Here is a 16665-nt window from a genome sequence, read left to right as displayed (position 1 = left end):
TCTTGTTATAGCTGCTATTTCTACCTTTCCTTTGCCCCTTTTCTCCATGATTGATCATCATTGCCCAGTGTCGTTATTGATACTGATTATAAATGTAACAGGATATAGATCCCCTTAGGAGACAACACTCTGGGCATCTTTGTGAAGAATTTTTTTTTCTGTTAATCAGTTTGAGAATTCAGCCTAAATGTGGGTGACAACATTCCACTGGCAATGTTTATGAACTGAATATAAAAAGAGAGAGAGTTCTCCTCAAGAGCCTACAATTGCTCTCTGCTTTCTGCTCTGCGGATACAATGTGATCAGCCACTGCACTCTCATCTACCATTAAACCGTGAGCCAATATAAAGCATCTCTCTCAGTTGCTGTTTCTAGATATACGGTCATAACAACGAGAGAGGTAATTAACAGTGCAGGAAGCCTTGACTCAGGCTCATCAATAGTTTCTTAGTACATTTTCTTAGCTTTGTTTTTGGACAGCTTCCTCGTGGTCTCAAGATTGCCTTGACATTCTTTACCCTATATTCAGAGGTGAGACTCCTTACTGTTGCAAGCAATACAATGTACTCTGATCATCATCCACTTCTGGAAATTCTTTTTTTTGGGGGGTGGGGTGGGGGGTGGGGGTTCGAGACAGGGTTTCTCTGTATAGCCCTGGCTGTCCTGGAACTCATTGTAGACCAGGCTGGCCTCGAACTCAGAAATCCACCTGCCTCTGCCTCCCAAGTGCTGGGATTAAAAGCGTGCGCCACCACTGCCCGGCTCACTTCTGGAAATTCTTATTTCAAATGACTAAACTCTACAATATACTCACATTGACTCAGGGAAAAGCATAGGAAGGACTGCATCACTCCTGAAGACATTAATCTCCACAAGTGCATTCCAGCCTGCATTTCAGCCTCTTCATGCTTTTTATTGATGGCTTGATTTCTCTGAGGATGACACAATCTGTTCCTTTATGAGCAAGGCTTTGTCTTTAAATAGCACATCCAAAACAAATGAAAATATTTCATGAAACTTATGTATTCCACCTTGGTCTGCAGACCCAGTTTTAAAGCAACTGACAAATGCAAGAAACTTGTGAAGTACCTGAAGTTTTTTCTTTCAAAGTATGAACACTATAGAATCAAAATACGTAATAAAATGCTAAAACTGTAGAAAGAATAAGCACCATTTCCTAAAGCGAAGAGCTGGATTTGATCAGTTGAATGACATTTTTCTGTAGTTGGAACAGGATCTTATCTGTATAAACATCAGTGCCGTCCAAGTCCCCCAAACAAGAATTCATGCAGTTTCATAAAGGAAGCAGGGCTGGGTGGTTGTTTCTCAGTTCCTAGCCTTGATGACCTTGAAAAAGATAGTAATGACATTAGATCAGTCTTGGTGTAGCTGGTCATACACTTCCCCCATTTAGTCACACTATCTTGTCTCTATGAGCCACTTTTATCTTTTTTTTTCATCATCACCTGTGGTCCTTTTTGCTCTTTGGCTAGAGAGTACAAAAATGTATTTTTTTACTCTAAACCAGCATGGATGAATGTGGAAGAGAATGATAGTCTATGGAGCAATGAGAGAGAAGAAGGTGCAAGACCTAAAGGCAAGGGCTCTTGAGTGAAGGGCTCGTACTGGGAAGGAGAGCAGGAAGAATGTACAAAATGCATGCCCCGAACAGCTGCTGTGGGAGGGTTTAGAATGTTGACTGATGATCCTGAGAACTAGGGCTCTCTGAGAACATTACAATGCGACTCAGGAGGCCAGCCCCTGTATTTCATTTATTAGTACTCTAATCTTAGCCTTGCTTTAATGTACAGCAAATACTGTATGGATCTGTGTGTCAGGGTGACAAGAACATGGACTCTGGCAGCTTTGTGGACTAACTTGCTCTGGGCATTCTTGGCTCCTTATATGAGCTGTTGTAAGTTCTGCCTATGAGTCTTGGTGATGTGCATCAATTTTATGTTGTAGATGAGGAGTTTTAGTCATCTTGAAAAGAAACCGTGTAGCAGGAATTTGAAACACATCTCTTAAAGCCACATTCTTATCAGATAATCTCTCTGCTTGGATAAAGTTATTGCTTTTGTTACTTTACAAAACAAAATAAAACAAACAAAAAAACCGGACTGTTTTGGAATTGGACTGGCTTAGAACTCACTATGCAATCCAGGCTAGCCCCCAACTCATATATATATCAACCTGCTCCAGTCTCCTAAGTGGTGGAATTAAAGGTATAAACTACCATGTCCAGCCCATAATATAACAATGTTTAAGAATCTTTCTGAATTTCCTTTTTTTCTATGACTAAAATCATAGTTTAAAGGGTAAAAAGGAGATGTTTACATATATTAACTGGGAAACATACGTTTCTTTCATCTCTTGAATTTTCTATGCTATGGCAGCACTGAGTTTCAGTATAATATTAAAATCATGACCCTTGGGAAGGAGGATGTTCCCCTAGAGCACACACCTGCATGTTACTGTGTCTTGTAGATCTCAGCTGTACTTTTTCTTCATTTGAGATCAGTTCAAAGCATATAAGTCTGAGTTTATCTCCGGGATTACAAACAACGTTGGTCAGTCGTCCGTAGACCTCCACTTCCATCATCCCTGTATCATCTCCTATCTCGTAGCAAATGCAATCCCTCTTTTCTTCTTTCTGACAAATAAATTAATACTCATTCTGTGAGAAATGGCCAGACATTGTCACATCTATCAGATTGAAGGGGATCTGCAGAATCTTGCTGCTCACAAGAAAAATAGGGGTTTAGGTTGAGATATGAGGCAGCAAAACAGAGTCTGGGTTGCAAATCCTGATGTGTAAACCCCTTTCAAGTTTTCCTTATTATAGCCTGTGATGCCCAGTCTTGGTTGTCAACTTGACCACACCAAGAATCAACTAAAATACAAACATCTGGATGCAAAGGTAAGGGGTTATCCTTGATTGGATCATTCAGGTGGGAAGACTAAACTTACTTCCAGACAATTTGAGGTCACGCGACCCATTTCAGACTTGGGTCACACCTTCTGATGGAAGCATGCAGAAAAAGACCTGGGAGTAGGAAGCTATTCCTTCTTACCTGTCTGCCCTCACACTCACAGGTAACTCCATATACTCTGCTGCTGAGCCATTCCTTTACAGTTATTGGAACCTACTTCTTTGGGGATCCAGTGTAGATTGATGAAAATCTAGGAAATTCAACCTCATGGAATGAACAGCTAAACATAAGATTATTGGACTTTTTGTTGGGAGTAGCCAACAAAATTATTTGAGTGGCCAGACCATAGCCTATAAAGCTACTTTACTATCTCTTTCTAGTATATATAGATTTATTCTATCAGTTCTGATCCTTTAGAGAATATATACCTAAGTTTGCTGCGGTTTTCCCCCATAGGGGAAAAAATGTCTAAATTTTTACTACTATACCAGTATAGGTTAAATTTCTTCAGGAGTCTACGTAAGAAAAGTGAAAACAAAATCTCTGCATTTCTTATATAATTTCCAATATAAAGATAAAAAGGCCACCTTGGTTATTTTTGTGTAGAAGTACTGTTTTGAGTTTTCATTGACTAGATCCACATTCGTGTGACACACACATTTCCTAATCCCTGCTGTGTCAGTTTGTACTCCACTCAGTTAATTTTTGAACTGTATAGCTATTATACCTGCACATTCATTTAAATTAACTGCACAGAAATGTCTGAAAAAACAAAAACAAAAAAATCACTGTGTGTGCAGGTGCACCTGTGTGTGAGAGCATAAACACACACACACACACACACACACACACACACACACACACACACACACACGCACTATGAATTTGTGATTTGAAAGCATTTAGGTCTGTTAAGCATAGATAACTGGAACTAAAAGAAATTCTCTTTAATTATTTTTCCATTTCATTATTTCTATTTATAAACTAAGAGATTAAACAGCCTTTCTTTACCTGTTATATTTCTTTCTCTCATCATTTAAAGCAGAGGTCATTCTCTTAACTACCCTTTTGGCTAAAAGTAAAGAATAGAAGGCAGGGAACCCTTCAGTGATGTGGTGATCAGAACCAAACTTTCTGGACCAGCTCCATTTATGGGCAGATGGGTTTATTTTGATTTGTGTTTTGGTTATTACAGCCATGTCATCTCTTAGGACATTAACCCTCAAATTCTCCATCAAATTCTCAATAATATAAGAAGTGAAGAACTCAATGAAGCAAAAGTTAAATGATACAAGTATTGATGTAAATGCACAGTCTATGGATGTCTATGAATAGCCACAGTTTCTTGGCAAAGCTCTTTCTAAAGAAATTTTCATCATGATACCCCAGTCTACAACACTGATCAAGAAGGCCTTGAATTCTGGCACTCAGTCAATTGACTGATAGCATCTGCCAAACCAAGACTGAAAATTAGAGATTGCAGAAGAAATTTTATCAAATAATACAATATCTTACCTTCCATACAATAAACACTCCATTCACAAATATTCCTCTTCTCTTTGAGCAAAGATAGTTGATTTTAGGTGTTTGATTGGCACGTTGTTTCAGTGAAGTTGGGATATTCATTGGTTTGCCATCATTTACCTCTGACACACTAGATGCCCTCTGTATATTTATGAACCCATTGCAACCAACATAGTCTGAGATGGTAAGGACCTTATATGGGATGAACTTATCCTTCAGGACAATGTCAAACACCTTCACTCTAAAAAATTCTGTCTCCGTAGCCACGGTGGCATGGAACATCTTCTTCTCTCCTCTCATGTCATATGCAAATGGCTCTGTTGCTTTTAACACCATCACTCTTTTGGAACCTTGCTGGTGACCATTTTCCTCAGAAGGTTCTCTGGGTACATTTTTCAGTCTTGGTCTCTGCATAGAATGTACACAGCAAAAAGGATGCAATTAAGGCAAATAATTAGGTAGAATGAGAATTATCTTCATACATTCCTCATGCAGTTTCATATAATAAAATCATTTGAGCCTACACTGATTGCATGATTGGTAATTCAACATATATTAACTATGTTAAATATTTTTAAAAATTGCTTTCTGTGAGAATGAGTGTAAGAATGTTCATATATGTGTGAGTGACAGAGAACACAGCACAAGCTGTGGTGCTAGTTTTGTCTTTTCACCTTGTCGGGGATAGGTTCTTTCTTGTTCACTGTGGTGTGTGCCAGGAGGGCTGGCCTGTAAGGTGCTTGGGGAATCTTGTGTGTTCTCTTGGCTCTCCATTGGAGCACACTATGGTTATAGAGATGACTGCTACACTTTCTGGATTTTACTTGGCATTCTCTTAGTTTTGTCAACTTGATATAAACTAAAAGGACCAGAAAGAGGGAATCTAAACTGAGAAGTTGCCTCCATTAGATTGGCTTGGCAGCCAGGCTATAGGGCATTTGTTGTTAGTGTTGTTGTTGTTGTTGTTGTTGTTGTTGTTGTTAATGATTGATGTTGGAAGACATAGTGGTTCTCTCTGAGTGGTGCCATCTCAGGTAGATGTTTCTGTATTACATAAGAAAGCAAGCTCAGCAAGTAAGGGCCTCCTTTTTGGTCTCTGTTTCAATTCCCACCTTCAGGTTCCTGCCTTGAGTTTCTGCTTTGGCTTCCCTCAATGAAGGAAGCTTATACTGAAATAAACTCTTTCCTTCCCAAGTTGCTTTTTGTTCAAAATGTTTCATCACTGGGAAAGAAAGAAAGCTAGTACAGGGATTAATGAGCTTGTCCAAGGTTGCAATAACATCTGTCATTATATTGTGAAAACAGAAAATTACCTTGGCTGGTGTTGCTAGAGGAATTCCAAGTGCCTGAACACTGCTAGATGCTGTTCCTGGAAACACTTGAGGGGTCAGAATGCTACTGGATGATCTTGTTGGAGTCTCAGGGGGCTGAATGATGCTTTGCAATGTTTCTGGAGATCTGCTGCTGGTCTGACCACTGCTGGATGCTATTGTTGGAGATATTTGAATGGTTTGGTTCCTTCTGGAAGCAGCTGGTAAAGATAACTGAGCAACCTGGACAATACGGGAGGGAGTTGGAAGGCATTTGAGAAGTCAAGGGGCTGAGGCTGTAGCTGCAGACACCTGATGAGTCAGATTCTGGCAAACATGTAAGATGGTTCTGTAATCTCCTGAGGTATTTGTGACAAGAGTTCAGTATTTCTGGTATCATCTGTTAACATTAGAGTCTTTTAACTGACCTTCTAAAAACTCTAGGTAAATTTAACTGCTGCCTATATAGTCTATTGCCATCAAAATGACTTCATAATGGCATACCTTCCCAAGGAGGAAAACAGTTTATTTAACTGGGGTGTTGATATAAGCATTTGACAATAGGGTGAGTGATTTAATTGCATGAAGAGATTGTAAAATCCTAGGTATATATGAGTTTGCTTTCCCTCAGTGATCCACATCTCTTTGTCTTGATAACAGTCAATTTTCTTCCTTTATTGTGTTGGAGACTAAACCCAAACTCTTAATGCATGCCAAACTGCTCTCTCCTCTCCTACTTATTCTGAACCCCTCCCCTAGTCATGGTTTTCAGTGTTAAATGAAGCACTATCATTTTCGAAACAAGAGATTCAAGATCCTTGAGAACAGCATCCTTTAAATAGAAGATCAGAGGTAGGATTGCCTCACACTGAATCAAACAATTCATTTACATCACTCTTCTGTACATCACTGTGGTGACAGATTAGCCGATCTATATTTAGAAAGTACAAGTTGAGGTTCAATATCCTCTAACAGGCTTTGGAAAGCAATGTCTCTAAACTGACCACATTTAAACAATGTCTAAAGAAAAAAATAATGACTTAGCCTGTTTTATACTCCCATATTGTGCCTGTTTGAGTGGATGTACCATTGTGGCCATGCAGACATCACAAGGCATCTTGTGGGAGATGGTTCTATCAGTCTACCCTGTTGGATCTGTGAGTTGAACATGGACTATCAGCATGCCACTAAGCACCTTTACTTGCTGAGCCATCTTGCCTGCCTAAGTAATGATTTTATATTTCCATTGTAGAGAATTCCATAACATAAGTTACAGCATGCAGTAGTTCAGACATGTGAATGACCAGTAAATATAAAATTAATTACTTCAAATATCGATTTTTACGAGGTCCTATGACTAGATGGACAGATAAGTGTTCACTTGGTGGTAAAATGGGGAGGACCTTAGTAGATGTTCCACTGGGAACTTAGGCACCATACCTGTGTGTCAGGTGTACTCCTCCCTGATCCTGGCTCCGCCTCTTCATTTGTGGTGGACATAGGTTGGGAAGTACTGGGTTCTTCTCGCTTTTGTCTTTTTGCTGCCGTTTTCCTTTTCCCTGTCTGTTTCCTTTTAGCTGATGCAAAAGAGAAAAGACAGCAAACACAGGGAACCTGTCTAAGAGAACTGAAGTACACCCTTTGCTCTCAGCTCCCACGTGTCTCACTGTGCTTACCTTCCGCTGCTAGAGAAGTATTCTGTACCCACACAGTGGCCAAAACTCTGAAGTCAGGCACAGGACTGCCTCTGGGTTTTTCTTGTTCTCCCCAAGTTAAGTTGGTATAGTTTTCCCATCCTGGGGACTTCTATGTCTATCAGTCAAGCCCTGCCCCAACCCTCTTATTCTACAGTCTATGTCTAATAATTTAAAGTTTAGTTCTGGGGAGATGTTTCAGTGTGTAAAGCCCTGGCTCTCAAGCATGAAAACCTGATTTTGGCTATCTAGTGACAACTAAAATTGCCCATCTAGAGCTTTTAGGCCGAGCAGGCATATTCTAGCTTGCCTGTTTAACAGAGAATGAGAGCCTCACATTCAGTAAGAGACTTTTTCTCAAAAACAGCATAGAGCACAGTAGTAGTCATCCAGTGTTGATCACTGGCCACTAAATTCTCCTATGACAATAATCATTGACAAATCATCCTCTGTAGATTATCACTAAGAATTAGAAAATCATTGAAAGGAATGATCTGTTTGGTGATATGACAAAATGCTGCTATTTACCTTTGTGTCTGTTTGGTTTTAATCTATTAATTTGATTATTGATTGTTTGTAGGGTTTGATATTGAGTCTATCTACATAGCTACAGTCTGGTCTTAAACTGAATATCTCTGTGTTTCATCTTTCACAGATGGGACCACAGATAGGACTTTTAAGACCAAATTAACTATACTTTTTTTGTTTGTTTGTTTAAAGCCCGGTGACTTTAAAAGTGGAACTACTTCTTATCACTGAGAAGTAGACTTTAATGTAATTATTTACTATTTTTTTGTATAACAGATAATGTTGAGTGTCTTAATGGAGCATTAACATTAATTTACTAAATATTTTAAAATAAATATACCTAAATTTAATTAATTTACTAAATATTTTAAAATAAATATACCTAACTTTATTTTATAATTTTCTCACCTTTCTACTGTAGGGAGAAGTCTCATCTCCCAAGAACTTCTGTGTTTTTATTTTTCAGAATGCCCCCAAAGATATCCAACCCCAAATACACCAAAATTCTTTGCAGGAAGGAGATTTTGTCAGATGAAAATATTTTGACACCTGAAATGTTGCCATTTCTATATATCCTGAGGCACACACCATAATAGGCCATGTCACTTATGATCACTGTGGAGTGAGAACATGTTTGAAAAAACTAAAGAAAGGGTGGCATCCAGGGTGTTCCCCTATTACCTTTTGCCTTCTCATTTTTGAGTTTAGTAGCAATATCTCCAAGTCCTGGAATCTGCTTATATAGTTTTATCAGTTGGTCCACTCCAGCATCTTTTGGGAACTTGTCTTCCATCAAGTCAGCAATCTTAACTCTGTCGTACTCATCTTGCATTTTATTTAGTTTTAGTTCTTTGCTCAACAAGGACTTAACCATTCTAAAATCATGGTCGTTAATACCCATTAATCCTGTCAGCAGAACAATTCCCTTGTATTCATTCACCATCTTTCGAATTATGTGTGAACCTAAATGAGAATAATAGCATACAGAATTATATACATTTACATACAAATTCAAAGACAAGATACGCCCAGGTGAGTGAAAGACCCATGCCATAGTGTTCACAGTTGTCTTTATGAGAGAGATTGTGAAGTGAGCCATTTTGAAAAATGAGCGCAGAATTAATCCATTAATAAACAAGCCTAGAAAATTCTTCCCTGTTAACAACAGTATGTGGCTTAGTTAGGTCTGTCATGGTCTGTGGTGGAAGAAAATAGAAATAAACAGTTGCTGCAGTTTTTAGAGTATGGACTATAAGCATTGTCTTAGTCATTGTTCTATTGCTGTGAAGAGACACTATGACCACAGAAACTCTTAGAAAAGAAAGCATTTAATTAGGTGCTTGCTTACAGTTTCAGAGGCTTAATCCATCATCATCATAGTAGGGAGCATGGCAACAGGCAAGGAGATGTGGTGCTGGAAAAATAGCTGCGAGTTCTACATCAGGATCCATAGGCATCAGGAAGAGAGAGCCACTGGACCTGGCTTGGGCTTTTGAAATGTCTAAGCCCACACCCAGTGACATACTTTCTCCAACAAGGCCATGCCTATTCCAACAAGGTTGTACTTCCTAATCCTTTAAAATAGTGCCACTCTCTAGTGACTAGCCATTCAAATCTAGGAACCCATGTTGGGAGCATCCTTATTCAAACCATCAGATATGTTGAAATTCTGATTGGTCTTTCTAATCATCTGGTTTGTAATCATTGATGTTGGAGCTTATCTCTGGATGTATGAAGCTTGTCGCTTCTCTACACTGTTGACTGAAATGGATTTTATGCAAAGGGGCTGCATCCTCTCACCTTATAAATGAATATTGGTTAGCTACAACACACAACCTTTGCTGGAGGCACTGACGCTTGCCCACTTGGTTCTAATCATCTCTTATTGGCATTCTGTTTCTGATGAATCCTCATCTCAGGGTCCTCTGTGGCCAAATGATTGTCACTGTGCTGAACATCTACATACTTTTTAGAGTCAGGTCACAATATTTATTGGGTAGAAGTATTCCAAAAGTTGTTTGGTTTTTTCTCCTTTCTGTTTGATGTCTTTTGATATCATTTATCACTCTTTATTTGTTCATAGAATCTGTTTTTTGTTTATAAACGATGACTACATTCAGTTTAAATCCCTCGATGATCCCTCAATTTGTTGTTGTTTTTTTTTAAACCTTACTCCTTAAAATCTTCTGGGAAGCCTCAAATGATCTTTGTATTTATGCTCCTTTACTCTTAATATGAGAGGCCTGAGGGTCTACAGCCTTCCTGCACTTGTCCTGCTCTGTGATGTAGCTAAATAGAGTTTCACTGCCATTCACTCATTTCTTTCTGTCTGCAGCCTATAACAACTTTTAAGAAGGGAAACAAGATGAGCCTTTGCCTTCTGGAATGTTCCAGAATTCCTGAAAGACCATTATCCTGCAAGTCTGGATCTGATTAGCCATGTGTGTACTTTCTGGGTGACTCAGCATCTGAATAAGTTCCAAAACAACTTAAATCTGTAAGTACTGTGGGTTAAGAATTATGTTCTGTATATCGTTTGTATAATTGGAATGTTAAATTTCCTGGGCCTATTCATTGCTATTCTTTTGAGAAAAATTATAAGCATCATGTGGCTGAAAAGGCCCAGAGGATGAAGGGAAAGTCCACTCAAAGATACATGCTAGTTAAGATGATTAAAGATATTGAAAAACGTGAGTGTTCTGTAAACCTTCAGACATGAAGACTGCTATCTTAAGGATTCTACTGCTGTGATAAAACATTGACCCAAAGCTGCTTGGGGAGGAAAGGGCCTCATCCTCCAGTTTCTTGCTTTAACATCCTGTCCTGATTTCCTTTAATGATATGCTGTAGTGTACAAAATAAACTCTTTCTTCCTTATGCCACAGAGGGATGCTGCTTACTGGCTTGCTCTCCATAGCTTGTTCAGCATGCTTTCTTACAGGACCCAGGACCACCAGTTCAGGGATGGCACTTCTCACAGTGAACTGGACCTCCCATATTAATCAAGAAAACTCCCCCACAGGCATGCCCACAAGCCAGTCTGGTAGACTCTTTTTTTTTTTTTTTTTTTCTGTTTTTCGAGACAGGGTTTCTCTGTGTAGCCCTGGCTGTCCTGGAACTCGCTTTGTAGACCAGGCTTGCCTTGAACTCAGAAATTCACCTGCCTCTGCCTCCCAAGTGCTGGGATTAAAGGAGTGTGCCACCACGCCCTGCAGACCCATTTTTTCAATCAAGATTCTGGTTTACAAAATGACTCTAGTTTGTGTCAAGCTGACATGAAAGTAGTCAGTACAACTAGATCAGCAAACATTTGAGGACAAGGTTAGAGCTCATTCTCAGCAGCAACTTTGCCTTGAACAAGAGTGTGTGAATTTTACATACTACTGCTCCATGATGCCTTAAACAAGAGTGTGTGGATTTTACATACTACTGCTCCATGATGTAAGAAACCAAAGAGCTTGAAAAATGTAAAACTTTGATTTCTTTCATGACTTGTGACAAAACACAGCTCCAAAAGATAATAATATGTGACACGTCAGGAGGTATGAGTAATTCGTATGCATCCCGCTTACATGGGAACCACCACGTTTTGTTCTTGACATATCGTCTTGACTTTGAGGTAATGATCCCAATCTCAATGAAATTCCCAGTAAAATTGTATTTAGGAAATAGGCATTAATATACATCTGCAGATACCACATTCTGGATAGGAAAATATATTCCTTCTGGTATAAGGAGGTACCTTAAACTTAGCATAAATTAAAATCAAAAATGAAACCAAGCCTGCAAGTAGTATCTTAACACAGATAAATTGATAAACATGACAGTTTCACAAATATATTGTCTGATACTGACAGCCTCAGTAGTTTCAAAGACCAAAACCACAAAAAAACAGATATTAGAATTAATTGTGGGGAAGCAATTGTGAGTAAAGTTGGATTTCCTTACAGTAAAAACTTAACAGAAGCACAAATTTTACTGGTCTTGCCTGTGCATTACAAGAGAAGCCCTGGTGAAGAAGAAGAAAAACAGGAAGGATAGATGGCTGTTAGGGCAATGGAAAGGATGTAACAATTCACTAATAGTTTCCTTTAAACTATGACATAGCTATAGCTGTAAAGAAGAGGCAAGGAGGAGAATACAGAAGTATCACAAATGATATAACTATAGCAAAAACTAGAAAAATGGTATTATGAGCCTGAATATATATGTCATAGTCATGTAAATAAAAGCTTTTGTTAAATTTTATTTAAGATATGTAGCTATGGTTAAGTCAATGATAACCCAGCTATAATCTGTAGAACCACAGGGAGTAGGTGTAGAGTAAATGACTTGAGCTGTTGTTCTCCATCTTCCTGATACTGAAACTCTTTAATACAGTTCCTCTTGTGGTGACCCCAACCACAAAACTATTGTTGCTATTTCATAACTGTAATTTTGCTACTGTTATGAACTGTAAATATCTGATACGCAGAATATCTGATATATAGGACATCTGATATGCAACCCATGTTAAAGGGTCATTCAAACCACCAAACAGGTCCCACCCACAGGTAGAGAAATACTGGATGGAATGAAGAGATAGATCTCTTTAAGAAATGGAAATAAAATAATAGATAATTATGGAATGGAACTTGGGACAGGAAGATCAAGTGGGAAGGGGAAAGGGCGAAGGAATTATAGAAGGGAATATGGGGAGAGAATATAAAGCTAAAGGACATTTGAGGGGTAGTATGGAAACCTAATACAATAGAAATTTCCCAAAATGTTAAATATGTGAAGGCAGTCTAAGTGGAATTTCAAAATAATGGAAGAGACAGAGTCCCACTTAGGCACTTCATGTCACCTCGTGAAGCTTCCATAACTGGAATTGGGTTACACTTAACTGAGTTGTTGTCCAAAGGGTCCCCACAGGAAACTCCAAGCAGCCCAGGCTTTTGCCAAGACTTTCGGTTGCTGGATGCTCTCCACAAACTGACAAAAGGCCCCACTGAAGAAGATTTTACTGTCACAACTCTTTGAACATAGAGATGTCTGGCTGGTGCCTACATAAAGCCTCACCCCCACTTCCTAATTTTGTTGGTACCAAAAGATATTCTGCACACTACCAAAAGAGAAATATAGACACCAACCCAGGCGCACATCATGCTTTTATTTGCTTACAGTTTGGCAGTTGTTTTATTTATTCTTTTTTCTTCTGGGTATTGTTTTATTTTGTTTTCTTGTTTTGGGGGTTTTGCTATAAGGTTTTTGGTTTTATTTTGAGAAAGAACTTAAAGCTGGGTAGACAGAGAGGGACAGAGGATATGAAAAAATTGGGGGAGTGGAAGAATTGTAAAAATATATTTAAATTTAAAATTATTTTAAATAATAAAAATATAATACAAATTGATATATAGCCATATGTTATTAATAAACCTTATTAATAATAAGGGGAATTTTTAAAACAAATCACTTTATATTGTAACTAAAAAAAGTCATTTCATCTGTATTATATTTAAAGTTGATTTAAAATGCTACAAAATGATAGCATTCCTACAAATAGTTGATTTATCTAATAAAGTGGAGAGCTTTTGGTGCTGTTTATAGAAATTTGGCCAGTACTTGTCACTGGGCTCAGAGGAGGAAGTAGGATCAGTAAGAGCATTGCATTTGTGCTGATGCAAGGGTCAAGGTAAGCACAGTCAAGGAAGGTGTTGCTTTCCTTTTATCTTGGTAATCCTGATAAGTCCCTAGAAACGAAGACTCAGGAGACTTTGTTTATTGCTTTGGCTGATTACTTCCTGGTGTGATCTCTTTATTCATTGCCCTTTTTTTTTGATCACTTTGTCTTTGATCTAAGAGCTGACCCTATTCTCTGCAAGTACCTAGAATGGTATAAGAACTGACTGGGAAAAGCAAACCTGCTGCAGCCTCAGCACTGACTGGAGTCCTGTTATAATGTCGTCTAATTGCCTTGTTCTTTTTAATCCTCCCTCCCTGAGATCTTGTTGACTGACTGAGCTGGCTTGTTCATAATAATAATAGAAAGACCAGAATATCATGGTACATTTAGAAGTACATCTCTTTAGAGGCTCTGCCAGTGCCTGACTAATATAGATGCAGATGCTGGCAGCCAACCATCAGACTGAGCAGTGGGACCCCAAATGAGGAGTTAGGAGAAGGACTGAAGGAGCTGAAGGGGTTTGCAACCCCATGGGAAGAACAACAATATCAACCAACCAGAACCCCCAGAGCTCTCAGGGACTAAACCACCAACCAAAGAGTATGGCTCCTGCTGCAAATGTAGCAGAGGATGGCCTTATTTGGTATCAGTAGGAGGGAAGACCCTTGGTCCTGTGAATGCTCAATGCCCCAGTGTTGGGGAATGCCAGAGTGGGGAGGCAGGAGTGGATGGTTGTGTGTGTGTGGGGGGGGGTACCCTCATAGAAGCAGAGGAAGGGGGAATGAGATAGCAGGTTTGCAGAAGGGAAACTGGGAAAGTGAATAACATTTGAAATGAAAATAAATAAAATAAAAAATAATCATAATAAATAAGAAAGAAGTACATCTCTTGATTACTAACTGGAAAAATAAGTAAAATCTTTTGCAGTGATTTAGAAAGTTTAGCAACAATAATTAATAAACTTAGTGAGACTGGTCTAATATTCACAGAACTCTGAAATCAATTAAGAGCTTCTATCCAAGTTCACACAAAGTCCTCTGCTGTGGTACATATATTCTTCAAAATGTTCTGTGAGTGTGCAAGACACATGTGTTCTAATTAACTTTCCATCACTCTCTTACACTTCACCATTAGAGAACCAAAAGGAAAACAAAACAGCCAAAACAACTTTCCAGATGGTAGAAATTAACAATAATGGAATTACCACCCTTAGAGAGGCGTGAAGAAGAGAACAACACAGAATGTGCTAGGGAAATGGTTAAACCATTGTGTGTTTATATATTATGAACCCAAGAAACTTCCTACTACACATAGTGATTGGATACTAGAAAATTCCATTTCTTGTCCAGAGGCACTTTTCATTCACTATAATTTTTCATGTCACTATCTTGGCTTTTTCCCACTCACTCCCCCACCGCTCTCAGGTAACCACGAACTCTCTATTTGAGATAATTAAAGCCTTCACATTACCCACTTACTCAGATTTATACTTAGAAAGTTCATTAAACAATCTAAGATATGCAAAATGTTTTATTCTTAGCTCATTCCTCTGTGGTGGAGGACTGAAGATGTCCGCTATCTTTTTGAGTGATTGACTCTAATCCGGCTGCTGTGGGCTCACTGCTAAGTGCAGCAGGCACCAGATCTGCACTGCCTTCTCCTCTAGAACCAGCAAAGGTCTTTTCTCTGTCCTTGTTGTTTTTACAGATGTAGCTAGTATCTACACTATCTACAAAAAACAGGTAGAACTCACCTTGCTGGATGTTTCTCTAGGGATGCAAAGCTTCTGAGATCTTCTACAGGGTAGGACTCAAGGCTTCTCCACTCCTCTTCGTCCTCTTCTCTTTTCTCCTTCCTCTTCTTAAAGTTTGTTGTTGCCTGGAGGGGGGGAAGTTGGTGTGTATGTGTGAGTGAGTGAGTGAGTGAGTGAGTGAGTGAGTGAGTGAGTGTGTGTGTGTGTGTGTGTGTGTGTGTGTGTGTGTGTGTGTGTGTGTGTGTGTGTGTGTGTGTGTGTGTGTGTGTGTGTTTGTGTGTGTGTGTGTGAAGATAAACCAATAAATCTCTCGGGAACTGGAGAATGTAATCTACAGAAATTCTCAGGTTCAACTCATTCCATGGACTGAGGCTTGCTAAGTGTCTCAGCTGGGTGTTGTTTTGTGGGCAGAAGAGCTAAGAAACAGCAAGTTCTCCTCTCAGCAGAGTGCATAGCTTTCGATTTCCTCAGAGATTGAAACTCAACAGTTTTCTTCCTGTATACCTTTTAGTTACCATAAGAAAGTCAGAGACAGTTCCATTCCATTGGTGTGTTTTGTTTTTCTTACAAATCTTACAGGTACGAGAACCAAATATAAAAGCTCTGTATCCAATAAACTCACAAGTGAGTCACTAGGAATGTGCGCTCTAGAAAGATGAACCCACAAAGGCAAAGCTAAGTCACCAGGCCACTTTCTTTCCTGCTCAGGATGCAGGATGCAGCTAGCAGCAGGAGAAATTGGCAATTGCCAGCTGCTCTTGAATGAATTTTAAAAAAGAAAAAGAAAAGAAAAGAAAAATTCTGAGATGAAATTGCTTTGGTTTAAACGCTTCATGTGTTATTCACTCCTTTGTTAGTTCCCTGGACTTTGCAGAGTACAATGTTGGTAGAAACATAACTCCAACCTCATGTAAGCAGAAAGGATTTTGGTTTTGGCTTTCCACTTTTCTGTTATTATTATTATTATTATTATTATTATTATTAACAATAATTTTTTTACTTTTAAAGACAGAGTCTCACTGTGTAGTCTTGGCTGGCCAGGACCTCTCCTTGTAGACCAGGCTCAGTTTAGGTTTAAATCTTTTACCCAGCCTTGGAAAGTAGTATTCTTTAACTGGTGATTACCTTAGTTAAGAACTTTTAAAAACATGCCATCATTTCATGTTTCTATCGTTGGGAATTGCATTACCCTGAAGTATGTCTGAAACAATGTAGATGACTAGAAACTTTGAATTTGCTGACTACACCCCATTTTCAC

The 16665-nt window shown here is 38.8% G+C and overlaps 1 protein-coding gene across 1 annotated transcript; it reads right to left on the bottom strand.

Annotated features, from left to right (window-relative positions):
* Positions 1–1013: 1013 nt before the first annotated feature.
* On the bottom strand, positions 1014–15543 carry LOC110321763 (pyrin and HIN domain-containing protein 1-like). Its single transcript, XM_021198232.1, has 7 exons — positions 15408–15543; positions 8671–8952; positions 7208–7344; positions 5771–6010; positions 4449–4865; positions 2465–2653; positions 1014–1347 (listed from the first exon to the last, which is right to left on the bottom strand). Exons 2-7 carry the CDS (start codon positions 8930–8932, stop codon positions 1327–1329), a joined length of 1266 nt encoding a protein of 421 aa, XP_021053891.1. The 5' UTR covers positions 8933–8952; positions 15408–15543; the 3' UTR covers positions 1014–1326.
* Positions 15544–16665: the final 1122 nt, after the last annotated feature.

Source organism: Mus pahari, chromosome 5 (assembly GCF_900095145.1).
Source record: "Mus pahari chromosome 5, PAHARI_EIJ_v1.1, whole genome shotgun sequence".
In the NCBI taxonomy this organism is placed as follows: Eukaryota; Metazoa; Chordata; class Mammalia; order Rodentia; family Muridae; genus Mus; species Mus pahari.
Note: the sequence above shows the minus strand (reverse complement) of the source record. Positions and strands in the feature narration are given on the sequence as shown.

Excerpts from the sequence above, each read along its gene's own strand:
- LOC110321763 (XM_021198232.1), bottom strand. The coding sequence starts at position 8,932 with ATGGTGAATGAATACAAGGGAATTGTTCTGCTGACAGGATTAATGGGT. Across the intron at positions 7,345-8,670 it reads CAAAAATGAGAAGGCAAAAG|CTAAAAGGAAACAGACAGGG; the intron begins GTAATAGGGGAA and ends CTTTTGCATCAG. Across the intron at positions 2,654-4,448 it reads GAGTGTTTATTGTATGGAAG|AAAGAAGAAAAGAGGGATTG; the intron begins GTAAGATATTGT and ends TTTATTTGTCAG.